The sequence below is a fragment of the Carcharhinus amblyrhynchos genome, chromosome 8 (assembly GCF_965287045.1).
Source record: "Carcharhinus amblyrhynchos chromosome 8, sCarAmb.v2.hapA, whole genome shotgun sequence".
In the NCBI taxonomy this organism is placed as follows: domain Eukaryota; kingdom Metazoa; phylum Chordata; class Chondrichthyes; order Carcharhiniformes; family Carcharhinidae; genus Carcharhinus; species Carcharhinus amblyrhynchos.
Window position 1 is genome coordinate 71,500,352 of NC_137331.1, and position 27,132 is coordinate 71,527,483.

Genomic DNA, 27,132 nt, shown 5'->3' on the forward strand with positions numbered 1-27,132 from the left:
CAGTTGCGTCAGCAAATGGAAATAACAGACTAATTCTCTGCTAGCAAAGAAGCAGTTTAGAAAGATGGATTGTCCTACAACATACAGCATCACTCACTAATCACCAGCGAAATCAAAAGCATCAGAGGTCTGAGAACCAATCTGTTTATAAGAATGAGAGAAAGGTAACGAGTAATATAAAAACAGATAGTAAGAGCTTCTCCAGGTATTTTAGTTGGAAAAGTATAGTTTTGGTCCTCTACAGAGTGAGCGTGGTGAATTGATAATAGAAAACAAAGAGATGTGGAGGCATTGAACATGTATTTTGTGTCTGTCTTGATTGCAGAAGACTTTAAAAAAAAACTCCTCAACCAATTAGCTATGATCTTTTGAATGATGAAGTAGGCTCAGAGCTGAATCGCCGACTCCTCCTAAATCCTACGATTTTATGTCAGCTTACGAAAGACGAATTGAAGAAAGATGGAGGAGAAAAACACATCAGTAAATAATTCTTAATCGTTAATTTTAAAAAATAAATAGCAGTGATCTAAAAGAACAGTCTTCAAAGCTTTAAAATTATTTTAAGTTTGAGGAATGAATTGAAGGTCTGCAGTATACAGAATAACTGACAAAAAGGTACCAAAACTCTTCAGAAATAAGAGGTTGATGATTTAAATGTTGCTGTCTTGAAGAGAGCTCTTATCTTACAGTTGAAACTGAGGTGGATACTCTAAATATACAGCAACATGCCCTCAGAGACCAGAACACATTGCTTGGTACAACCTACCAGATTATGGCTAATGCTCTGAATAAAGACCCATCAATTCTTCAGTTTATTGAGGCGGATCGAGCAAGAAATATTATAGAACTTTCTGGAGCTACGAGTGATGATACAGTGCAGGTAGGAAAAAAAATCATAACCAATGAAGGATGCATAAATCCTGGCAATTTTTTTAAAGTGTTGTAATTGCTCTTTATTTTGTTGTTGCTTAGGTTTCAATTGGATTATACAGAAAAGCTCTTGAATATCTGCAAAGTGCTGTTAAAAAGGTTGAAGAAGAACTGCAGTCTTTTTCTGAAGAACATCTTGATGCTGTGGGAGTGATTAAGGCCTACATGAATTTGGCAAATTTCTGTGACAAATGTCTGCGTGAGGAGGAAGAAAGTGAAAACTGTAAGATTTTTCTGTAAATTGCTTGTATTGTGTATTTATACAATATGGAGCTATTGGAGTTTAATATATGGTACCATAGTGACTGGGACCAGTTGTGTCACACATTTCCTTCTTTGCTTGCCTGCCTTTATTGAAAATAAATCTTTCCATTTTCTTCTCTAAGTCTAGTCTAATTTCCTGCATCTTTTATTTCAATTGTTTTCTTGCCTCTTCCAACCTCTCTTGTAAATATTTATCTGGATTTTCTGGTAGGCCCATTGCAAAGGAAGTGCAGCATGACAGACTTGCCATTCCCCTGAGGTCATAACTTTAACCCCAGATGGTTTTCTGACCTTAAAACATTTACATTTTCCACATGGACAACCCAACTTCTGGCCTTTAAAATAGTAATTCATGTGCGAACGCTAATCAGGAATCCTGCTTATACATTGGAACAATGTATTTCTCCTTCACTATTTGTTAGAACTTTCACAGGTTCTCAGAAATGTTGCTCCCAAATACATTATTATTGCATCATGTATGTGTTCTTTGATGTTTTTAAATAACAAAATTGATGTTTTTTTACAGTTACGAATTTCTCTGAGCTGCAGACATTCCCAGCACGTGTAGTGGAGAATATGTTGAAAGCACTGAAGTATAATTCAAGAGAAGCCAGAATGAGATTCCCTAGATTGTTACAGATTGTGGAATTATATCCAGCTGAGACACAGGACCTCATGACGAGAGGGGTATGTACTTGCTGAGCTGACTGCTCTTTTATGTTAACACTTCAGCTGGATTTTACATGCTCTATAAGCATTTTTACACAGTATCATCATCTGTTTTTGTTCATCCAGCTGAATGAGTAAATCTGTGCCGCAAAAGTAACCATGGTTTGTTTTTTATATGTGCAAATGTATATGGAACTGATTGGCTATGATTAATTTAATGAAATAACCACCAGAACATATGGACTAACTTGCTTGATTTACAAACAATTTTCTTCATGTTTGAATAAGTTTTTTTAATGATTGCTCCTCTTCCTTTTACTACCACACATTTCCTTTACCGTCAAGAGGATAGCTTTGGAATGACAGCCTATTGATGCCTTTCAAAAGGCACTGCAGGACTAAGCTTTCTTCACTTTTCCTACAGTTGCCACAGTGGCTCATTTGAGATCCAGTTTCCTTTATGAATAGAAAGATACCATGAGCGTGCTGGACTGTCAATATGCTATGTTACCAGACTCCATATAATAAAATCATTTAATGGTGCCTCCTGTACACGTGGAGTGGGAAGGGGAAAAAGTGCCCTGGAAATTCAAATGCCATTCTCTGCTGTAGCTGCTGCTTGTTCCAGCTCCTGTTGAATACCAGGTTTAGATTAGGTCAGACCTGGTGACGATGTCTCCCAATGATTAGATATAATGCTAATTCACTTCCCAAAAAAAAAATTGCAATTATATGCTGCCTTTCAATATCCCTGTACATCCTAAAATGTTGTACAGTACTTTCAAAGTGAGGTCATTATTATAAACTAAGCCAATGTGATGAATATAGCTGGGACATTGTGAAGTAATGTGCAAATTTTTAATCCGTTGACTTCTTACTACCGTCTTAATATATGCCATTAGAACAAAAGCATAGAGGAGCTGTAACTTAACATACAGTAACATAGTCGGTATGCTCATGTTCTACTAATCCAGGCACCTGGATCTGGATTTTCCACACCCGATCGGGGCAGGTGTGTTCAGTTGCAAAATTGCGAAATATCATGAGAAGGTCCTAAGTATATTTCCCAGCAATATAAAACCAGGAAACAACTGTTCTCTCTCCCACCCTCTCCCCTCAAACAGACCACGTTTCCCGCTAGCAAACTTTGTGAACGTCCTGAATATGCATTTGCAGCTCGTTATTGTAGCTACATGCCAGAATCATACCCACATGTCAAATTTAAATGCCATGTCCATGTGAATGGGGAATGGTGCAATTTACAACTGCTTTTAAAAGACATGCAGCCGGTGACCTGAATTCCAAGGGGTACGGAAGAGGTGAGTTCACGTAGCTCAGCACAACGCTTATGAGCATCTCGAATGTGAATGCAAGGAAGTGGCGCTTTGGATTCAGAGGCTTTACAGCTAAGTTTCCACAGTGGCTTCTTCGTGACTGGCTTTTAGTGTGGTTCTAGGGAAAGCAAGACAGGTTTCACACAAATGTGGTGTGGGGTGGGGAAACAAATCAGCCAAGCAAATGTAGAAGTAATTCAAAAATGCAGACTCTGCCACAGCTGAGACCAGTTGGCATCAACTCAGTTGAGATGTTTGGAATCAGACTAGTGAAGCAATTATGCTGACTTACGGGCAACACTAATTCGTGTGCCAATGATTGCTGCTCTAGTTTTAACCCCTCACATGCAGACTGCAAAATGGAGCAGCAAAACCATTAGATGACTGGGAAAGTCTGAGGATTCCTTGGAGGAAGCGGTCATGGAACACTCACTGAGGGTAGTGCTTTGAACGTCTAGCATTATTGCTTTGTAGGCATTTCACGTTTGCCCTTGTGGTTCAATGGACCACACAGCTTTGGAGTGCAGGTGAGGATAATGCTGAGCCCGAAAAGAGAATTCAGAATGCAGTGAAATGACCAAAGCTCGGCCGTGTGGTGTGGGGTGGAGGTGGGTTGTGTTGTGCTGAACCTTCATGCGCATGAAATACTGGACATCCATTTGGTGGTTAGGACTCTCCAGCATGTGAAATATAGCCACATGCAATGACTTGACCAAGAATAGCTCTTAAGAGACAAATACTGACACTCGCGTCTCTCTTGATGCTACAGTGAGGAGACCATCAGGATAATGGAGTCTGGTGAACTTGCTGTCTGTATCATTGCTTATGGGCAGGAGAGAAGGGAAGAAGAATGTGATGAAGACGCCAGCAAAATGAGGAGCTGAACCCTCAAGACCATGGGCCAGAAAAAAATAAATCAATGAAATTTGTTACACTGAAAGAAACAGGTGATGCTGACCAAAGGAAGGTATAACGTCCCTGTGCCACTGTATCGCAGCAATGCCTCCATATGTGACTCTTCACAGAATGTAAGTGTGCTGCTCTCAGCCAGACAGAGCTTCACAGCTGCAGTGGTAACTTTAGAGGTGGCCGCACTGCGTCCCATCAACCTCCTCATGGAATCTTGAGGCAATGAGGCATCCCTGCTTTCCTTCTGCTTCCTCCTCATTGGAGAAAACATACAGCTGTTCCATCTGTTCATCATTTAGCTCCTCCCCCCTTGCATCACCAAGTTATGTAGGGCATAGCAAGCCACAATGATGCATGACACACTCTGGAAGTGTTCTGGAGTACTCTGCCTGATCTGGTGAGGCACTGAACCTCATTGTCAGGATCCCAATGGCATGTTCACCTCAGTCCATGTTGCAGTATGAGCTTTGTTATACCTTCTCTCCACAGAGCTTTGAGGTCACTGCATGGGTGTCATCAGGCATAGTCTTTGTGGGTAGCCCTTGTCCCCAAGCAGCCAACCCTGCAATCTGTGTGGATCTACAAAGGTGTTAGGGATCTGAGACCTGCTGAGTATACACAAGTCATGGACACTTTCAGGGTACCTTGCACACACGTTTCCAATTGTTATGGTCGCAGATTAGTTGAGCACTGAGTGGCTGGGAGCTTATGCAGGTGACATATTGGACTGCTTGGTGCCAAGAAGATTTCAGAGTCACATGAATAGTCTGGCACCCTGCATCTGTGGGAGAGCAGAAAGCTCAGCAAATTCCAGCACTCATTAAAATTGACAAAGTTGTGCACCTTGGCAAAATAATGTCAGTGATCTCCTGGATACATTTGTGGGTGGAGACTTGTGAGCTCCTGCACAGATCCCCAGTGGAACCATGGAAGGAGCCACTGCTGTAGAAATTGAGTGTAGCAGTTACTTTCATTGGCAGTGGGTATCTTTCAAATCCATGTGGTGCCAAATCCTGCAGAAGGCAACATGTGAGTAACCAGTTCCTTTGATACACTCAGTATTGACAACACTGGTTCACGTTCTTCTTTAGGAAGTACATGCACTGTTTATAGATCATAGGAAAAGTGAGGCACCAATAAACGATGGCTCTCTGGCGATCATCCTCTGCTTGTGAAGGAGGCTCTGCCAGCCCATGATTTTGCCTGTAAGGTGCTGAGAGCAGAAATCACCCAAACACACTTGGGTACAAGATTCTTGCTGCAAACTCCATCCACATTGAGGTGCTGGTAATTCTGATCTGAAAAGTGACTTTGAAACGAAACAATTACTGTGGTAATTGGACTTTGCCAAAAAAACAACAAAGGGTGCCCTGTCCACTGTGTCCTGTGTTTTGTCTTCTGAGGACGTCGGTGCGGTTTTTCACTGTGGTGCATCGGAACTGTCGATCGATGAGTTGACTGCCATATCCTGTTCTTATGAGGGCATCTTTCAGCGTCTGGAGATGTCTGTCACAATCCTCCTCCTCTGAGCAGATCCTGTGTATACAGAGGGCTTGTCCGTAGGGGATGGCTTCTTTAACATGTTTAGGGTGGAAGCTGGAGAAGTGGAGCATTGAGAGGTTATCTGTGGGCTTGTGGTACAGTGGTATAGTGAGGTGCTGAGGTGACCATTCTTGATGGAGATGCGTGTGTCCAAGAATGCCACCGATTCTGGAGAATAGTCCATGGTGAGTCTGATGGCGGGATGGAACTTGATGTCATCATATAGTTGTTTAAGTGATTGTTCCCCTTGAGTCCAAAGGAAGAAAATGTCATTGATGTATCTAGTGTATACCGTCAGTTGAAGGTCCTGGGTGGTGAAGAAGTCTTGTTCGAGCTTGTGCATGAAGATGTTGGCATATTGAGGTGCAAATTTGGTCCCCATGGCTGTTCCATGTGTCTGGATGAAAAACTGGTTGTTGAAGGTGAAGACGTTGTGGTCCAGGATGAAGCAGATGAGTTGTAAAATTGCATCTAGAAACTGGCAGTTGTCAGCGTTGACAACCACGTTGACTGCCAGTTTCTCATCAGACACACGGAACAGCCATGGGGACCAAATTCGCACCTCAATATGCCAACATCTTCGGACACTTTGTCCAATACTTCCCTGAAGTGGAGAAGCTACAACATCTCCAGAGTCGTCAACACGTTGATGAAGATGAACATCTTGCCAGGGCCATCCCCACACCCCCACTTCTTGCCTTCAAACAACCGCACAACCTCAAACAACACTGTTCGCAGCAAACTACCCAGCCTTCAGGAGAACACAACCCTGCCATAGCAACCTCTGCAAGACATGCTGGATCAACAACATGGATGACATCATCTCACGTAAGGACATCATCTCACGTAAGAACGTCATCCATCAGGTACACGGCACATACTCTTGCAACTCAGCCAACGTTGTCTACCTAATGTGCTAAAGGAAAGGTGTCCCAAAGCATGGTATATTGCGTAGACCATGCAGATGCTACGACAACGGGTAAATGAACATCATTTGACAATCACCAGGCAAGACTGTTCCCTCTCTGTTGGCGAGCACTTCAGAGGTCACGGGCATTCAGTCTCTGATCTTCGGATAAGCGTTCTCCAAGGCGGCCTTCACGACAAACAGTACAGAGTTGCTGAGCAAAGACTGATAGCCAAGTTCTGCACACGTGAGCACGGCCTCAACCGGGATCTTGGGTTCATATCGCACGATCCGTAACCCCCATGACTTGCCTGGGCTTGTAAAATCTCACTTCTTGCCCTGTCTGGAGACAATATACATCTCTTTAACCTATGCTAATGCTATCTCCACTCACATTGTCTGCATCTTTAAGACTTGAATAGCAGGTTAGCTGTGAAGACTTGCATTCTAATTAGTATTCTGTAAACTGAGAGACTTTATTTGCCCTTCCCTGATCAGAACCTTCCACACACCTGACGAAGGAACACTTTCTGAAATCTTGTAAGATTACTGTCAAATAAACTGGTTGGTCTCTAATCTGGTGTTGTGAGACTTCTTACTGTGTTTATCCCAGTCCAACACCGGCATTTCTACATCAAAGTAGAAAAGTGCCCAAGAATGATCTGTCTAGAAAATGCAGAACAAATCCAATCTGGTCAGTTAGCTAACTAAAGCCATCTGTGTCCACATGCAGCTTGACCTGGGCAATATGCATGCCTAAGCTGATCAGGGACAGGTAATATTCACAATACTAAGAAGTACCAGGCAATGACCCTTCCTAACAAGGGAGAATTTAACTATCTCCCCATGACATTCAATGCCATTACTATTACTGAATTCCCCACTGTTGTGAGGGATGATCTGGGGGGTTACAATTGATGCACAGACACAGTGAGCCAAAGTGCCTCTTTTTGTGTTGTAAAACTGAGGAAAAATTTAACTGGACCAGATACAAGAGCAGGTCAGAGACTTGGAATTCTGTGGTGAGTAATTCACCATGTGATTCCCCAAAACCTGTTCATCAAGTCAGATGTGTGATGAAATACTCTTCACCTGCCTGGATGACTGCAACTGCAACAGCATTGAAGAAACTCAACACTATGCAAAGCAAAACAGCCTCCTGATTGGCACCTCAGCCACCACCTTAAATATTCATTCTCTCTTCTACCAATGCACAGAGGCACATCAACTGCAAGATACACTTAGCAACTCACCAACTTCAATAGCACCTAGAAGGATAAGGGCAGAAGATGTATAGGAGCAGCACCATCTGCAAGTTCCCCTGCAAGCCACACAATATTTTGACTTGGAACTACATCACTGTTCCATTATTGCCACTTGTTCAAAATCTTGGAACTCCTTTCTTAACAGCACTGTGGGTGTACCTATACCACATGGACTGCAGCAATTCAAGATAGTGGTTCACCACCACTTCCTTGCGACAGTTAACAATCAGCAATAAATGTTGGTGTTGCCAATGATACCTACATTTCTTGATCCAGTTAGAAAAAAAAATCATCTGGTGCTGGTTGAAGAAGATTTTTTTTAACCTTTTTCCTTTTGAAGTATTCCTGTGCCATAAACCAGTTGTCAGTGAATGCTGTAGGCCAGGTCTCGCTAATCAAGCGCTAAAATCTTTAATCAAGAGCTATAGGTGACTTGAGTTGTTCTTCCACCCAACGCCATCCCCCTAGCCCACCAACTCTTCCCTCCTTGTGGGGAAGCATGTGACCTTCAATGAAGATCTCGCAACACCCTTTGAGATTGAAAAACTCAGCTTGTTGCAGTTAGGTCCAGAAAGCTACAACTCTTATATGTTAAACTGGATCTTAAGAGACCTAGCTGACTGTCCTTTGCTTGCTCATTTATCTTTCTAGTGTTTAACTGTTCTGTCTGTAAACTGGCTGTTCGTTGTGCCCCATTTCACTGATGTGAATGCTGGCCATAATAATTTTGGACAGTGCTTATGCAATGAACAGGTGAAGATTTGGTTCGATACGGTGCAAGGAGAATGTCAGTCTGTAAGCTGCCACCATGTATTGGTCATGAACTCACCACTAAAATGTCCTCCTACCAACAGGTCAGCACACTTACTGACTTCAGGAGGAGCAGGATGATTAAGAACACACCACTAAGAAAGTGTCTTCCTAAGCACAAGTTATAAATGATGCTGTAGGTTTATTTTCTTCTGGACAACAGCTATTTGAGATTCACGTTATGTTCAAAAATGTGGCAATTGGGATTTAAGTAGCTGCACCCTACAATACATTAGTTTGAATATAACAGCACACAGTTTACAGCAAACATTGATTTTTTTTTTTGAGGGGGCTGCAAGGAAGTTTTCAGGTTTAGAAATTCTACAGTTTTGTTTAATTTAACTTTTTCTGTGTCTATAAAAGTTGCTGGAAGCTGACATGTACAGATGAGAATTTATTAATCGCTTCTTCACTTGAAGTGAAAATAATTCAGAGGCAGAAGCCCTTAAATGAATCACAATCCCTTTGTGAAAATTTAAGTGCTGGGGAGTTGAGCGTTTTCTGTTTTGCACACCCAGTATCCATGTCAGATTAGATAAACTTCAATACTGATTCAAGTTCTGTTCCTTCTGCTCACACCCAACCAAAAATGTACTCCTATTGCAACTGTGGGACATTATATTTTCCATTTGTCATGTCATTCGGCCAGTGGAGCTAATGACTTTATTTGTATAAATGGGCTTGTGTTTGAAGATGAATTAATAAAGATGATTTCAACTTTTAATTTTTCCATACCAAAACTTGTAACTTGATTTGAAACAAAAAAAACTACCATATTGTGTTAGGCACGGTAGAGGAACTGAATGACAACAATTGGAGGCAAATTCCAAATATGTGCAGATCAGATAGGTTGGCCCCTTAGTGTCCCAAGATGTGTAGGTTCAGGGGATTAGCAGGGTAAATGTAAGGAGTTGCAGGAATAGGGTGGGAGTGGGCCTGGGAAAGATGTACTATTGGAGAGTTGGTGCAGACTCAATAGACTGGATAGCCCCTTTCCCCACTGTAGGGACTCTATGAATTTTTTCAGTTTCAGTGTCCGATTTTAAATATTAGGCAAATGTCAGTTGAACCAGTTTTGATCAGAGGTTTTTTTTATAATTAAGTAGCTTTTCTTTGTGATAACAAGCTAGTCACCTAAATTGGCAAGTGGAATGTTCTGTTATAAAACTGGTTTGAAAATAATAAAATATTTGCTTAGTTTTCAATAAAATATGAAATTCCACTAACTCTTCTTGAACATTCATCAGGTGTCTTCCATTCCATGCTGGCAGTTCATTGGTTGGATTAGTCAAATGCTGGCTACACTTGACAAAAAGGAAGCTAGTGTCATACATCATGTCATAGAGGAGATTGCGGATTCCTACCCACAGGCCATTGTGTACCCATTTATGATCAGCAGTGAAAACTATACCTTTGAATCATCTGCAAATGGGAATAAGAACAAAGAATTTGTCGAGAGGTAAAAAGAAATGCTATTATCCAATCACTCACTATTTTACTGAAAGACGTTTACAAATTGTACTCATGGAATGAAGCTGAGTAATTCTCAGAATGGTGTGTCTAATCACATTTAGCAACAATAGCAACATAGACAATTATCCAAAAATTTTTTACAGGGGGCCGAGAAAAAACAAATTAAGAATACATAAATACTTCTTGAGCTTCATGATTATTGAGAGAAATGGTGAATTGGAGGAATTTAGCATGGATAAAGACATTAGCAGTAATGGGATAGAAGTGGATGATGTGAATGTGAAAGCAAATATTGTGATGATTTGAATGTGGGGTTTGTAGGTCCTGTTATCGAGAGTGCAACAGGGAACAATAGGATATGGCAACAGCAGACATATACAGTCTGATCCAAACTTACAGATGATATCCAGGAACAATGGTATATTGATAAGAAAGGTGAAGGATGTTGGCAATATTAATTCTGTGTGACTTGGTGGGGTAGGAAGGTATCGACAATCACATTTTGATTTGACGTGTCTTAAGTTTCCTTTGTACTTTTTGTTTCTGTTCGGGCCGTTCCCCCTCCTTTTGGGAAGCCACCCCCTTTTTCTTTGTCCGAATGTAATTTGAGTTTGCTTACTTGGTTTGTCCGGGAAAATACCCCCAAAGTGGTGACTTTGATGGTTAGAAAGAGCAATCTCGTTGGCTGGACAATAGAAGAGATATGGTAGAAGAGGATTGTTTTAATCAGCATTCTGAAAAGCTGTTAAGAGACCAGGGGGCAATTTAGGATAACAAATCACCAGACAGAATGCAATAGTGACAGACACCAGTGTTTGGCAACAATTTTTAATAAACTTTCTCAAGATGTGGGTGTCGATGCCAATGCTGGATGCACCTCTTTAGTTTCCCATGTCACAGTAATGACGAACCACTTTCTTGAACTACCGCAGTCCACATCGTGAAGGTGGACTGTTGTAGGTAGAGAGTTCCAGGATATTGATCTAATAACAATTAAGGATTGGCAATATGTATCCAAGTCAGGAACTTAAGAATAGTGATGTTCTCATTACCCATGTTCATTTAGGTGGTGGAGGCTGCAGGTTTGGGAGCTGCCACCAAAGAAACCTTGTTGTGTTGCTAGAGTGCATTTTATTTATCACTGAACTGCAATCATGGCACCCTGGTGATTGAATGAGTAAATGTTTAGGGCAGTAGCTAATGTGCTTAATAATGGGACAGATTGATCTTGGATGTTGTCAAGCTTCTTGTGCTTTTGGCACAACTGCACCCATCCAGGCAAATGCAGAATATTACATCATACTTCTGATGTACCATGTGAGTGATAGATTGTAAAACATTGAGAAGTGGGCAATTTAGTGCAAAATAGCCAGCCACTGATCTACTCTAGTAACCCAGCTATTTATTTGGTTGTCCAGTTGAGTCTCTGGTCAATGGTGACATGGTCCTGCCCCCAGGATGTTGTTCATGGGGACCTATTGAATGTGATGGGGAGATTGTTACATCCTCAGATATGAAATGATTATTGCCAAGCAATTATGTGACGCAAATGTTACTTGCCACTTATCACCTAAGCCCAGATGTTGTCCAGGTCCTGATGCACGTGGGTATGGATTGCTTCATTTCCTGATGAATTGTTAATATAGCTGAATACTATGCAATCTACATGCCTAATCTGAGATGGAAGGTTATTAATGAAACAGTTGATGATATCTACGTCTACAATAATGCCCTGTGGAAATAGTACAGGAAAGATTGGGGACTGGGATCATTGGCCTCCAAAAAACGCAATCATCTTCCTTTGTGATTGGTATGACTCTGACCACTGAGTTTCTGGAAATAGAGGAGGCACATCTATTTCCATTGATGAGTTTTAAATATAGAAGCATAGAAAATTGGAACAGGACTAGGCCATTTGTCCTATTGAGCTTGCTCCATCATTCAGTTTGATCCTCTGTCTCAATGCCTTACTCCCACTCTCTCCCCAAAACACTTGATGTCTTTAGTTTTTATAAATCTATTTCTTTCTTAAGTAATACAGTGATTTGGCCTCCACGGCCTAAATGGTAGAGAATTCCACAGGTTCAGCAGCCTCTGAGTGAAGAAATTTCTCCTCGTCTCAGTCCTAAGTGGCCTACCTTGTATCCTGAGATCTTGACCCCCTTGTTCTGGATACCCCAATGACGTAAAGCATTATTCCTGTATTAAGTTTGTCCAGTCCTGTCAGAATTTTATACATTTCATTGAGATCCCCTCTAAATTCCAGTGAATACAGGCTCAGTCCACCTAATCTCTCCTCACACTGCAATCGTATCTTTCCAGGAATCAGTCTTTAAACCTTCAGTATGCTCCCTCTATGCCAAGTATATATTTTCTTAGGTAAAGAGTCCAAAACTGCACAAATTAGTCCAGTAGTTCCAGCAGAACCTTTGGTGCCATACTTGGTCAAATGTTGCCTTGATTTCAAGAGCAGCCCACTATGACCATGGTTTAGATCAAGGTTTTAATGAGATGTGGAGCAGAATGGTTCTGGTGGAACAAAATTTATCATTGGTAAGCAGGTAATTGGTGAGTAATTGCTGCCTGACAACCTGACTTTTACTTTATTGATGACTGGAGGTAGGTTGTTAGGGCGACAATCAGTTAGATTGTATTTGACTTGCATTTTGTGGACAGTATGTACCGAAGCAATTTTTCACAGATTTAGTTAAAATAATTGTACCTAAGATGCACTCAAGTTACTTGAAAGAACAAAGATGGGAATTGCAGCAGAACATTGGCAGGGCATTGAAGGAAGAGGTGAGAGAACATTTGATCAAGTCTGTAAGGGCAAAGGTTTTGTGACAGCAGAGGTAAACGACAAGAAAAACTGTTGGAACTTGAAGGCTGAATTTGTTGAAGATACAGAAGTTTATTTTTTGGGGGAAAGATGTTGGGTAGCATGTGAATTAGCAGAGATGAGGGGAATATGTGTGGGAGATGCACAAGAAAGTGACCACCTATCGTGTTCTTGGTAATCAAGAGGTGGAATTGAAGAAGTCGTGAGAAGTCTTGACATCAAGTAAGTGGCTGTAGTTGTGGGCATGGGTTTATGAGAAGGGTAAGATTTACTGCAGGTGTGGAGATGAAAGTTAGATGATTTTAGTCAGGCTTCCCACCCTTGGTTTTTTTAACGCAGTAAATGATATGTAAATGTGAATTGTATTAAATGTTCTTTATGTTGATCTATAGAATCTAGCCTATCCGATCACGAACATTGTGTTTTTCTCTCCAGGTTGAAAACTAAACTGAATAAAGAGGGAGTAGTTGAAAAATTCATTCATTCCTTAGAACAGCTAAGTAATCCAGACTTGCTCTTTAAGGTAATTTTCAGAATTTAGATATTTCTTAATAATTCATGCCATACAATTCAACAAAAAAGCAACATTTGTTGTTTCACAGGACTGGGTTAACGATTTCAAGAATCAACTAGAAATGAAAATGAAAAATAAAAAGCTTCTGAAAAACATGTATGATGAGATGTACTCAAATTTAGCATCGTTGCAATCTCCGGGAATTGGAGCATTCAGAACAAGATATGCTCAGGTTGGTGAATGTTAATCAATAAATTTTATGTCCAAAAGATCAGTGTTGCACGCTATTCCTTCATTTCTGGGACTGGATCTGATTAGGGAAAGGGAGCTTCTGAAAGGGGAGTCAGTGGTGTAGTGGTAATTTCACTGGATGAATAATCCACAAATATCGGCTGTTGCTGTGGGAATGATGCGGATTCGAATCCCACCATGGGAGCTGGTGGAATTTAAAATCAGTTATTAAATGTGAAATTGGAAGCAACTCTCAATAATGATGATTGTGAAACTATTGTTTCTTATCTTTAAAAACCCATCTGGTTCACTCATGTTCTTTTGGGGCAGGCATCTGCCATTCCTTACTCACCTGCCCTACTTGTGGTTGACTCTTAACTGCCTTCTGAAATAGCCTAGCACGTGACTCAGTTTAAGGGAAACTAGGGATGGGCAACAGGCTTGCCAGTGACACTCATATCCCATGAAACAATTTTAAAAATGTAAATGCAATTATTTAAAATTAAGTAATACTTGAGATTGTTAAACTTAGAAGTGAAAGGCAGACTTCATAAACACATGTGGTCTGAATTAAACAATTGAAGGTTAATTCTAGAATTTCTTCCTGTAGTCCATTTAGTGTTGTTTCAATTTTTTTTTTAATATTTTATAATTTTTTGTGTAGCTTATAAAATGCACTGTGACTTCAGTAAAATTCTTGTACCCACATGCTATGGTCATTGAATTGTGTACTGTACACAAATGCCACAAGAATACATTTCAAATTCAGCAAACTCAAAATAATTTACAATTTTGTTTCTTCTTTTTTCCCGTACATCTGATTTTGTCTCTCCCGACATTGGTCAACACTTGCTGCTGAGGCTAGTGCTGAAGCAACATTTAAAATTTCCTATCTGTAAATCAATCTGGAGAGCAGGAAAGTTTGAGGACAAAATAGTTTTGGCCTTCAACGGGGTCCCTGCTCCCAGCCATCCAGCAAATAGTGTTGAAAATAAAAATATATGATGAGTTAGAAAGTTCAGTCAAAATGTTGATATCTTGAGAACGTAGATTGCATTAGGCAGGGATTCACACTCCAAAGGTTGCAAACAGATCTAACCACATTTCCAGCTGTCTTTTGCAGTTGGTTGGCTGTGAATGATATAATTTCTCAATATCATAACGGTATCTTTTGTTTTCTAGAATTAATCATAATATATTTCTGTCTCCTGCCTTGCCAACTTTTACTCTTTCCCTTGCCCCTTTCTGAAGATATTAAGTTTTTTTAGCTATGGTTCCAATGGTAGCAGGCATCCAGATACCCCAAGTGGAGTGAGCCTGGACTGTGAATGCCACCCATCAGTTTGACTCTGGAGGCATCACAGCTGAGTCCAGTTTTCCCTTCACCCAATGTGTACATGAGCCAGTGTTTCATAGGGATTGTAAGATAGTAATCTGGAGCAGACATTTGCGCAAATTTTCTTCTCCCCACTGCAGATTGATCAGGCTTATTGTAGCATCAGATCTGACGAAGGATCTGCTGATTCAAAATGTTCGCTCTTAATTTCTCTCCTCAGATGCTGTCAAACTTGCTGAGATTTTCTGTTTTTACTTCAAATTCCAGCATCTGCAGCATTTTGCTTTTATCCTAGTGTTTATCTCACTGCCAATTCTGTTCAAGGAATGCCTACCTTGAAGAAGTACTGCTCTTCTCTCCAACAGGATCTGTTTGTCTATTTTACCCTGTCCACCTTATTGCTTTCCATTTCCCTCCTGGTATTCAACAAGGTGTCTACCAAAACTTGCTTTCACAGCCACATTGCCTTCCTCGGTGACTGTCTCCGTCTCTGACTTACCCCACGTGGATGCCAGCTGAAGTTCCATTCCTCATCTTTCCTATCCACCCAGGATTACGGAGATCTCCAGGACATTCTATGTTTCTTGGATGTTTTTCTCGCAGCATCCTGAGATCGTATTATGCACTAACATATGCAAACATTTGGTTTCTCTCTCCATCAGCACCCACTCACTCCATCTCAAAGCTGTTCTTGTCCTCAGTTTCACATCATTCTTCATTTTGTCTGACACCTTAACAAGAAACTTTTTTCTCTTCCAGCTCTGACAAAGGGTCATCCTGACTTGAAACATTAGCTCTATTCTCTCTCCACAAACGTTGTCAGATTTTCCAGCATTTTCTGTCTTTGCTGTTGTTATTGTAGCATCCTTAGTCATCTAATTTAGCATAGGCTAGAAACCAAACCTTGTATCTTCATGATTTGCATGATTTACTTTAAACACTTTAGGAAGTAGTTTCATTCTTTTCTCAAAGTATGGCAGGCATTAATTTCAGATATCAAGGTACTTGTAGATTTGTTGTGTCTATCTTTATCCTCAATCTACACAATGAGAACATATTAAAGTTATCAGTTTTGCAGTTGTATATATTTATTGTAATTTTTTTTAAACTTCAGAAATTCAAAAAGGCTTTTGATCAATATTTTGGAAAAGGAGGCTCAAAATTACTGGACATGAATGTAACAACATTTAATGAAGTAACAATGAAAATCATGGGGAGCATAAGCAACAAACTGTACGAACCACCTGGGAACCTGAAAGAGTATTCACCATGGATGAGTGAATTCAAGCCTGAGTATCTGAGAAATGAATTAGAAATTCCTGGCAAGTTGCATCCTCTTAACCTGACGCACACTACTTCAAATTGATTATTTGTATTGTTTTAGTTTATCTTTATAACGTTGCTGAAAGGAACTTTTGTAATGCGTTTATAAATATTAACTAGAGAATGACAAAAATATACTTCCTCTTTCATGTCTGCTCAAATAGTGCGTGCTTGGCAAGTTTTTAATCTTTAAACATTTAAAGCTGTAATTCTCTTCAATATTGGTCAAATAATTTGATAGTGAAAGGAAACTTGTGCTTTTGTTCTAAAATTGGAGCACTTTTTCTCATCTTAGTTATATGCAAATACTGTTTCACAATATTGTTGCCTTTGGAAATTTATAATGAAGATTTCATGCATTCTGAAGGGGAAACAAAAGCAAAGAAATTGAGTGGCAGGAGTAAGATTTAAAACTAAGGTGGTTCACTGAGCTTGGAGCTTTGCTGATCACACCACATCAGATACTCAATGCAAATGTTGTGCAGTGTGTTTACAATCAGCACAAAAGCTTGTGACATTTCTTCAAGAAAATGTGGTTGTTAGACAGTTAGCGAAGAAGGGAGTATTTTCTGGTGAACTGACCTTTTGTAAGCATTGATTTAAGGAGCCACTTAGCCAAGGCTATTGTTTATTGTTGTTAAAAACCCATATGGTTCAATCTTTCCCTATCGGGAAAGAAATCTGCTATCCAGACTTGGTCTGACCTACGTGTGACTCCAGAGCCACAGCAATGTGGTTGACTCTTAACTGCTCTCTGAAATGGCCTTGCGTGTCATTTAATTCAAAGGAAATTAGGAATGGACAACAACTGCTGGCCTTTTCAGCAACTCCCTATCCCATGAAAGAATAAAAACATAGAGGAATTGAAAAGTATATGAGAAAATAAATAATATCCAAAAAGCTTTTCCTTCCTATTTAGGTCAAGAAACTGATATAAATCACATGTCAATAATAGTTTATTTTCCCATCTAGGACAATATGATGGCAAATCCAAACCGATGCCAGAATATCATGCACGAATCACAGGATTTGATGAAAGGGTATAAATTACTTTAAATTTTTAAGTACCTGCAAACATATTTTGAGAGTCTTTTTAAGGAAATTGTAATGCATGCGGTGATGTAAGCTCATTTAAGATGGCCAAATCATTGGAAACTGTTCCAAGCGCAAAACTGAGGCTGCCAGAACTGAAACAAAAACAAAATTGTCAACACTCAACAAACAACATCATGGGAAGACCAGTTATGTTAATGTGGGCATTCATCAATCAGGCATGATAAAGAGAAGACAGCTGCAAATCAGTTCTTTGGCAATGCATACATGGTTTTTAGATTACAAACTTCTATTTTATATCATGACAATGTATTCTGAAAATTTAAATATTTTACCATTTGCATGTAAAAGTATTACTGCAACCCTCAATGGAACCTGCAGTAACACTGCAATAAAGTTACTATGAAAATCCCCTAGTCACCACATTTCAGTGCCTGTTCGGGTACATTGAGGGGGAATTTAGCATGGCTAACGCACCTAACTAGCACATCTTTTGAACTGTGGGAGGAACCTGGAGCCTCTGATGGAAACCTGCGCAGACACGGGGAGAATGTGCAGACTCTGCACAGCGATTCAAGCCGGAAATTGAACCCAGGTCTCTCACGATGAGGCAGCAGTGCTAACCACTGTGCTTAGATTCAAACTTCACAAACATTTTTCTTTCATTGTTGCATTTTTATTTGAATGTCACAACCATGTGTGCCTCATAAAATAAATATAAAACTGATATGTAAGTGAGATGGTGCATTACTATTCCAGTTGGCATCTTTGTGACTTCCTGTTTACAGTCATTCAGTTGTGCTGAACCAAAACTGAATGATATTCAATTAGAAACATGAAACATAATTGTATATCAGAATTACAATAGCTGGATTAACAATTCAGGTAACAAAAGAATGAGATTCTTTGGTGAGAAAGTGTCATTTGCAATTAAAACCTTTGCTGTTGTTAGTAGTATGTTGGACAGTGTTCCAGATTCAGCACCACGTGCAAGCTCACTCTCACTGCAGTGGTAATAACACGAATGTATTTTAATTACTGCCTCCATGATTTTATCCAGATAAAAGTTATGAGCTCCATAAGGAAGCCAAAGCGCCTGATAATTCGTGGCAATGATGAAAAGGAATATCCTTTCCTTGTGAAAGGTGGTGAAGATTTACGACAAGATCAGCGAATTGAACAACTGTTTGACATCATGAACATTATCCTTTCTTGTGATGCAGCTTGCAGTCAAAGAAGCTTACAGTTGAAGACTTATCAAGTTATTCCTATGACATCGAGGTACAGTAATTAGATTAAATCAAAAATGGTTATTCTTGGAAATTCAGTCATTCATTTTATCAAGGCTAAGTATCAGCTCTAAATAATTAAAATTAAAAATTAAAAATCTGTTGAATGATCCCATACTACTTCCAAAGGACACTAATATTATCCAATCAGTCAGGATGATGCTTTCTCACAGTCCAGCTTTGAAACTTGTGTAACTCCTTTGGCTGTGGAAGTATTCATAGATACCTGACATGCACTGACTTAAATGTATAGTTTGCCATAGATTAACTTCTTCCTTTGTGACTGTTTTAAATCTCACCTTAATATGCTTCACTTTAGAAAATGGTTTTGACTTATTTCTTCTAAAAATGTATATTTAAGAAACACAAAAAAAGTACTTTCAATGAGTAATGCCCTCTGGTTTAGCTTGAAATGTACGTTTAAATGCTGTTCTAATTGTGAACATGACACTGCAGCAATATTCGTTGCTCCAGTCGTCAAATAATTTTTACAGTAATTTCAATAAGGGAATTTAATAAATTAATCACCAGTGGGATTACTTGCCTTTTCATTGCCTTCCATAAATTTTCATCACCAAGTTTTCCCTGTGACTGCATGAGTTTCCTCCCACGGTCCAAAGATGTGCGGGTTAAGTGGATTAGCCATGATAAGTTGCTCCTTGTGTAAGGAGATTCACAGAGTAAATACATGGGGTTGTGGGGATAGAGCCTGGGTGGGATTGTTGTCAGTGCAGGCTCAATGGGCTGAATGGCCTCCCGCACCGTAAGGTTTCTACGCTTCTATGATTCTATGAATTAAGACACAGGTTTTAAAAAAAAACCATGGTTCACATGGGGAGAAATAGATCATGGCAGCTACTCTTGCTTTCTTTATCCTATCAGAAGAACAATGCTAAAAATGCTCACCCAACAGATTTCTGTTAGGATTTAAACAAGTAATAGATTAAGCAATAGACTTGATGAGAGCTGAGGAAACTACTGTTTATATGATCCACATTTAACTCTGGGGAAAGAGCCCCTTTATTTGCTGCTTATAGTCAAATTATAAACATGAGTAAAAAGACCACATTTATGATTTCATTACAAATAGTGAACAGAGGAAGTGTTCCCTAAAGTGGATGTTTCCAGTGCTTTTGTATTTCTGAAATAATAGAAATATTTAATAACTAGATTTTCCTTAAAAAATCAACCTGCATTTTTGCAGCCTTGAAAGATTATGTGGTATGTTTAATAATGTTGATGATACATGGCAGGAATATTACATAATATAATTTTTATGACATTTCAGAAGTAGTAATTGTGTCATTTGTTTTTTCTTGAGACTTGGTTTGATAGAGTGGCTAGACAACACGTGCGTAGTCAAGGATTTTCTTTTAAGCAACGTGACTGCGGATGAGAACAAAAGGTAATATTCAAAATGATCAGATGCAGCACCAAATGCAAAAGCAAAGGCAATTAAGAACCAAGTCTATAGGATATAAGTCATGGCTAGTGAATTTTGGGGGACAAAAGCTTCAGACAATCCAAGCAATGAATTTTATTGCATCATTTTAATTTGCACTTGTTTGCTAGAATTCCTAATCCCAAATTTTTTGTGATTTACTTTCTGTGGCCAGACATCTAACTTTCCCTTACCATTTAGTTTTTTTTTTGTGTGGCAAATTACTGAAAATGTGAAATGATATGAACTGGATTTTACAATTAGCAGCAGTGAATCAATGGTGGTCACCATTAATCTCAAAGAAAGCTGTCCACAGAGATCTAACAATCTCTTACAGCATGGATTTCAACTTTCCCACTGCAGTTTGAATCTGGCCTCAAATAAAGGGGATTATCAAGCATCCAGCATCAGTGATGTCAGTAAGGCAGAGTACACAGCTGATAATATTTAAGAAGCTACCAAACAGGACTATTTGCATGCCAAACAGCTTAAAAAGCAAGTGATAGAGCTAAGTGACCCCACAACCAACAGATCAGATCTAAGCTCTGCAGTCCTACCACATCCAGTTGTGAATGGTGGTGGACAATTAAACAGCTCACTGGAGGAGGAGGCTCCACAACTATCCCCATTCTAGTGATAGAAAAGCCCAGCACATTAATGCAAAAGATAAGGCTGAAGCATATGCAGCAATCTTCAGCCAGAAGTGCCAAGTAGATGATCCATCTCGGTCTCCTCCTGTGGTCCCCAGCATCACAGATGCCTGTCTCCAGCCAACTCAATTCACTCCACATGATATCAAGAAACGATTGGAGGCACTGGATACTGTAAAGGCAATGGGCCCTGATAACATTCTGGCAATAGTACTGAAGACTTGCCGCTCCCCTTGCCAAGCTCTTCTCGTACAGTTAGAACACTGGCATCTATTCTAAAATGTGGAAAATTGCCCAATGTTCAAATTGTGAATATTGTCCTGTTCACAAAAAGCAGGACAAATCCAACCCAGCCAATTACTACCCAGTCTATTCTTAATCACCAGTAAAGTGATGGAAGGGGTCATCAACAGTACTATTAAGCAGCATCTCCTCAGCAATAACCTGCTCAGTGACACCCAGTTTGGGTTTCGCCACAGTCACTCAGCTCCTGAACTCATTACAGCTTTGGTTCAAACACGAACAAAACAGTTGAATTCCAGAAGTGAGGTGAGTGTGACAGCCCTTGACATCAAGACCGTATCCGACTGAGTGTGGCATCAAAGAGCCCGAGTAAAACCGGAATCAGTGGTATCAGGGGCAAACTGTCTGCTAGTTGGAGTCATACCTGGCACATAAGAAAATGGTTGTGCTTGTGAAAAGTCAGTCTTCTCAACTTCAGAACATCTCTATAGGAGTCTGTCAGGTTAGTGTCTCCAGGCCCAACCATCTTCAGCTGCTTCATCAATGACTTTCCCTCTGTCATAAGGTCATAAGTGGGATGTTCGTTGAGGATTTCTTTTTTTCCTTAAAATGGAAGGCTGGGATAACCTAATAAACATCTTTAAAATTATGAATAGTTTCATAGAGAGGTTACACAGAGATGTTTCCTCTTGTGGCAAAAGAGCATAACTAGAGGCCATCAATATAAGATGGATACCAAGAAATCCATTTTGGAATTCAGAAGAAGTTTCTTTACCCAAATTGCTACCTCTGACATTTAAGGGGAAACTAAACAAGTCTGAGGGAGAAAGAAATAGTTATAATGGTAGATTTAGATGAGAAAAAAATGGGAGGAAGCTCAAGTGGAACGTGAGCACCATCGTGGATTAACTGGGTTGAATTACATTTCAGTTTTGAATTTCCACTCTTCTGCACATGTGCAAACTCCCAAAGTTGCTGTCAGTTTCGTGAAAGAATGATGGCGACTGCTGATAGTTTTACTGCTGTTATCACAGCAAGATCTAGCCCAATTTCGCAATAAGGGAAACAGCATCTTGGATCAGAGTGAGCAGGACATGGAATTGTGGCCAGAATTTTCCCGTCAGCGGCTATTTTTGTCCCGCTGATGGCGAACCGCTGTCACTGGTTTCCCAGCATCAGGTGTACATTCAACAGTAGCCCTGTTGACAACAATGGCACCAGAAAAATCCACCAGTCATATCTCCTTAATTAATCAGATTGGCGGATTATGAAAATAATTGTTCAAGGACTGAGAAAAAAGTTAGAGTGGATGAATTCAAATTGGGTACAGAATGTAATAGAGATAAAGATTGATTAAGACAGAAAAAAAGAGGCAAAGGAAAGGTCTAAACAAGTAAAATTTTAATTTTTTTAAAGAAAGAAAATGACTCCAGAAACACAAAACAACTTTGTGGCACGTTTAGTTCATATCCGCTTTGCAAATATAGCAACTTAAGAACATAAGAAATAGGAGCAGGAGTAGGCCATCTAGCCCTTCGAGCCTGCCCCGCCATTCAATAAGATCATGGCTGATCTGTCGTGGCTCAGTTCCACTTTCCCGCCCTCTCCCCATAACCCTTAATCCCCTCTCTTATCAAGAACCCATCAACCCGCTTCTTAAAAATATTTAGCGAGGCAGCCTCCACCACTTCAACGGGCAGAGAATTCCAGAGATTCACCACCCTTTGAGTGAAGAAGTTCCTCCTCAACTCCGTTCTAAACCGCCTCCCCTTTATCTTGAGGCTGTGCCCCCTAGTCCTGTCTTTTTTGAGCGGGAAGAGTCTCTCCACCTCTATCCTATCCATCCCATTCATCATCTTATACGTCTCAATGAGATCTCCCCTCATTCTTCTAAACTCTAACGAGTACAAGCCTAGTTTATTCAGCCTCTCCTCATAGCTCAATCCCCTCAACTCCGGTATCAGCCTGGTAAACCTCCTCTGCACTCCCTCCAGGGCCAAAATATCCTTGCGCAGGTGCGGCGCCCAAAACTGCACACAGTACTCCAGCTGCGGCCTCACCAATGCCCTATACAGCTGCAGCAAGACCTCCCTACTTTTACATTCAATCTTCCCAACACTTAATGCATTTCAATGCTAAAACAGACAGCAAAACGTTGTTTTGCACAAGTAATAGCAGAGTGGTGCATCTCACAGCAGTTTTTGGATTTCTATATTTATCTCCACATCTGCCCTTGTCTGAAGTTGCTGAAGCATTTGTAACCAAGCAAAATAACCAGATATTTGATAGCAAATTATGATTGGTTTGATATTTTTGTCTATGGAGTTAACTATTTAGAAGGATTTAGCTGCTTGCTTCTTACTAATACTATGAAAATGTCCATGAGTTTTTAAACAATTTGATAACTAAACGTGCCAGTGTAATATATACAATTCCTTTAATAATAACAAAAATATATTTATTTTAAATTTAAAGGTTTTGTTTGACTTGGTTTCTGATCATAAAATTAATAATATTTCAACAAAGGTTTTGCATAATAAGTCACTTATGTTTATTTCAATTTTCAAACGGCCAAGAAGACGGCCACCCAGGGAACTGTTTAATGAGTGGCTACAAAAGATATCAGGATCAAAGAGTGATCAGTATGGACTTATGTACATGTGAGTACAATTTGCCTTGGAACATAACTTTGACTTTTAAGAATTTACCTTCAGTTGGTTTCAACATCAGGTGCTAACTCAGACTGAATGACCTGATGAGTTCAAATCTAGTTGAAAGGATGTTTGAGGTAAGCAGTAGAACCACGTATCAATTAAGTGAATCAAAAAGTAGAAAAAAACTTGATGAATCCACTGATCAGCCCTTTTTAAAGCCATTACTTTGTCTTCAGGGCTTTATAGATTAGTTATCAAAAGCAAAAAAACTTGCAGTACTACATGGGAAAGGGAGAGGTGCATTGGGCCAATGTAAGATAATCTTCAGAGAGCAACAAAGACCATGGCCTCCTAGTGTTGGAAAATATAGAACTAGGAGTTGCAGTTTAAAAATAAGTCACTCATTTAAGACGATGAAGAGAATGTCTTTCTCTGAGGGCTTCAACAAGCAGTGGAAGCAAAGTCTTTGGATATTTTTAAGGTAGAGCTAGATAGTTTCTTGATTAACAGTAGGGGTGAAAGGTTATTTGGGCTTGGCAGGAATCTGAGGTTGACGTTACAATCAAATCAGATGTGATCTTATTGAATAGCAGAGAAAGTTAAAGGGGCCAAGTACCTACTCCTTATTCATACATACATATGTAGTAAATCATTACCTTGCTTGACAAACATTTTCAAATTTAATCCATTAGAATTATTAAGATGCCTAATAGTTTAAAATTTTTCCCTTAAGGAAAGCCAACCGGACTGAAACAGTAAAAACCTTCAGAGATTGTGAACGAGCCGTACCACAAGATCTGTTAAGGTGAGTAAAGGTGTTACACAAATAACTGATCATGTTGTGCTATAATTGTTGATTACTTGTACAACTAATTTGACTGCTCTCACCACTTCACTTCACTATTATTTAAGTTAGTTACTTTTCTCTTGTAAACTAATTGTTTGCTGGAGGTTGATGGAGAATTCTATGTTGCAACCCATCAGTTTCCTATTTTGACTGTAGTTTGATGTACCTTAAACTATGACTAATGCTGTCTTGATTAATGCCCAAAACTCCTATCTTCACGTTCACTGTCTTCTGTGTACTCATGTGATTTAGTATGGTCAAGACTTACAGTTTAAAAACCATGCTTATCTATTCTTTGAAAGCTGGAACATTGGTTATGAGACTCGCTTTTTGAAAACTTTAATTGGGGTTGTTTAAACTGCAATTGAATGGTGATCATAAGGTGTGAGATCCAAAGAATAAATCTCAATGAACCAAGGAGTTTTCTCATCCTTTGTTTTTTCTTCTAAATAATTTTATGTACATCCTAAATTTAATATATTTTGATGCACTATGGAAAACAAGTCCACAGAAAACAGTTCAGTTGTGTTGCTTCTAAGCAAATTGCCAATGTTTCTGTTAGGGTTATTTTCAATCCAATAGGGGTAAGTCATCAGCATGGAGTTATTGAATTTTTAAAAATTGTTGTGTGCCTATGTGAACACTTAACAGATGTTAACATCGGTCAATTTGCAGCATTCTTGACTGAGTCAGAAGTCCAATCTAAGACTGAAACTCATAACTTGGTTGGTAAACTAATCAGACATTTTAGCATAATAGTGAGGAAATGCTGCATTGTCTTTCTCGTGGAACGGCAAACAAAAGTTGCTTGGATGGATATAAAATATCAAGATTTGGTGTCATGACTAATACTTATTTCTCAACCAGCATTGTGAAATTAGATTAATTGAACACTTAGCTCATTTTCTATTTGAGGGCATTGTACACCAACTGATTTCTAGGGTTGCCTAACAAAGGGGTGACATGGTGGCACAGTGGCTCTGCTGCCTCACAGTGCTAGGGCCCAGGTTCAATGCTGGCCTTTGATGACTCTATGTGGATTTTGCACATTCTCCCCTTATGTGCAGAGGGACCTGGGGGTCCTTGTGCATGAGTTGCAAAAACCTACTCTGCAGGTGCAGCAGGTGATCAAGAAGGCGAATGGAATGTTGGCCTTTATAGTGAGGGGGATAGAATATAAAAGTAAGGAGGTATCGCTGCAACAGTACAGGGTACTGGCGAGGCTGCAGCTGGAGTACTATGTGCAGTTTTGGTCGCTGCACTTACGGAAGGATATATTGGCCTTGGAGGGAGTGCAGAGGAGGTTCACTGGGCTGATACTGGAGATGAGGGGGTTGGCCTATGAAGAGAAACGAAATAGACAGGGTCTGTACTCATTGTTGAGTAGAAGGATGAGGGGGGATCTTATAGAGACGTATAAGATAATGAAGGGGATGGATAGGATAGAGGTAGAGAGATTCTCCCCTCTTAGAATGGATAGCAGGACTAGAGGACACAGCCTCAAGATAAAGGGGGGACAGTTTAGATCGGAGTTGAGGAGGAACTTCTTCACTCAAAGGGTGGTGAATCTCTGGAATTCTCTGCCCGTTGAAGTGGTGGAGGCTACCTCGCTGAGTATATTTAAGTCACGGGTAGGTAGGTTTCTGATTAGACAGGGGAATTAAGGGTTATGGGGAGAAAGCGGGAAAGTGGAACTGATCCACTTCAGATCAGCCATGATCTTATTGAATGGTGGGGCAGGCTCGAAGGGCTGGATGGCCTCCTCCTGCTCCTATTTCTTATGTCTGCATAGGTTTCCTCCGGGTGCTCCGTTTTCCTCCTGCAGTTCAAAGATGTGCAGGTTATGTGGACTGGCCATGTTAAATTCCCCTTTAGTTTCCAAAGATGTGTTAGGTAAATTTGTGGGGTCGCATGGTAATGTAGGGGAGGGGTGGGCCTGGGTAAGTTGCTCTTTCAGAGAGTTGGTGCAAACTTGATGGGTCTCCTGCTGCAGTGTCGATATCCTATGGTTTTAAAATACGGTGGCTACGCTATGGAAAAAAGTTATTCATTTAGCTATGAAGCACTCTGAATGTCCTGAGGTGAAATATAAATGCAACTTTTTTTGCACAAGTACTGTATTATGTATTAAGTCTGAGTGCAGTTGGCTGTATTGGCAATAAGAAGCAGCTTGTATTTATATACTGCCCTTAACATAAATAAAAAATCTCAAGAGTGTTATAAAGCAAAACTTTACTTTATCATGGGCAGCAGAATTTTGGATGATTTCGAGAATTAGAGTGTAGAACGTGACAGACCAGCCAGCAGTGCATTAAATAATCTAGCCTTGAGGCAACAAAGGCATCACTTCTCTCTGCATTAAATTTCATCTGTTACATGTTCACCCATTCCATCAGCCTGTCTATTCACTCTTGAAGTCTAAAATTATTCTACATAAAATGCGCTATGATTGAGTTTTGTGTCATCAGCAAATTTTAAAATCATACCCTGTACATGCAAATCTACATCATTATTACAGATTGAGAAAAGACCCCACTTTCTTCTTCCTTCTAATCCAAAAGCAACCATTCACCATTACTGTTTCCTGCCTATGAGCTAACTTTGCATCC

At 39.9% G+C, this 27,132-nt stretch overlaps 1 protein-coding gene across 3 annotated transcripts in view; it reads left to right on the forward strand.

Moving 5' to 3' along the window:
• prkdc (protein kinase, DNA-activated, catalytic subunit) overlaps window positions 1-27,132 on the forward strand; it is a 220,736-nt gene that overhangs the window by 173,213 nt on the left and 20,391 nt on the right. For 2 of the 3 annotated variants that reach the window (XM_080194241.1, XM_080194243.1), the window contains exons 71-82: window positions 690-880; window positions 973-1,153; window positions 1,721-1,881; window positions 9,878-10,089; window positions 13,378-13,465; window positions 13,545-13,688; window positions 16,138-16,345; window positions 17,319-17,386; window positions 18,460-18,680; window positions 20,010-20,093; window positions 23,599-23,682; window positions 24,410-24,481. In XM_080194241.1, coding sequence (XP_080050367.1) covers window positions 690-880; window positions 973-1,153; window positions 1,721-1,881; window positions 9,878-10,089; window positions 13,378-13,465; window positions 13,545-13,688; window positions 16,138-16,345; window positions 17,319-17,386; window positions 18,460-18,680; window positions 20,010-20,093; window positions 23,599-23,682; window positions 24,410-24,481 — 1,714 coding nt within the window. The remainder of the gene's footprint in view (window positions 1-689; window positions 881-972; window positions 1,154-1,720; window positions 1,882-9,877; window positions 10,090-13,377; window positions 13,466-13,544; window positions 13,689-16,137; window positions 16,346-17,318; window positions 17,387-18,459; window positions 18,681-20,009; window positions 20,094-23,598; window positions 23,683-24,409; window positions 24,482-27,132) is intronic. The other variant, XM_080194242.1, reaches the window with a different exon arrangement.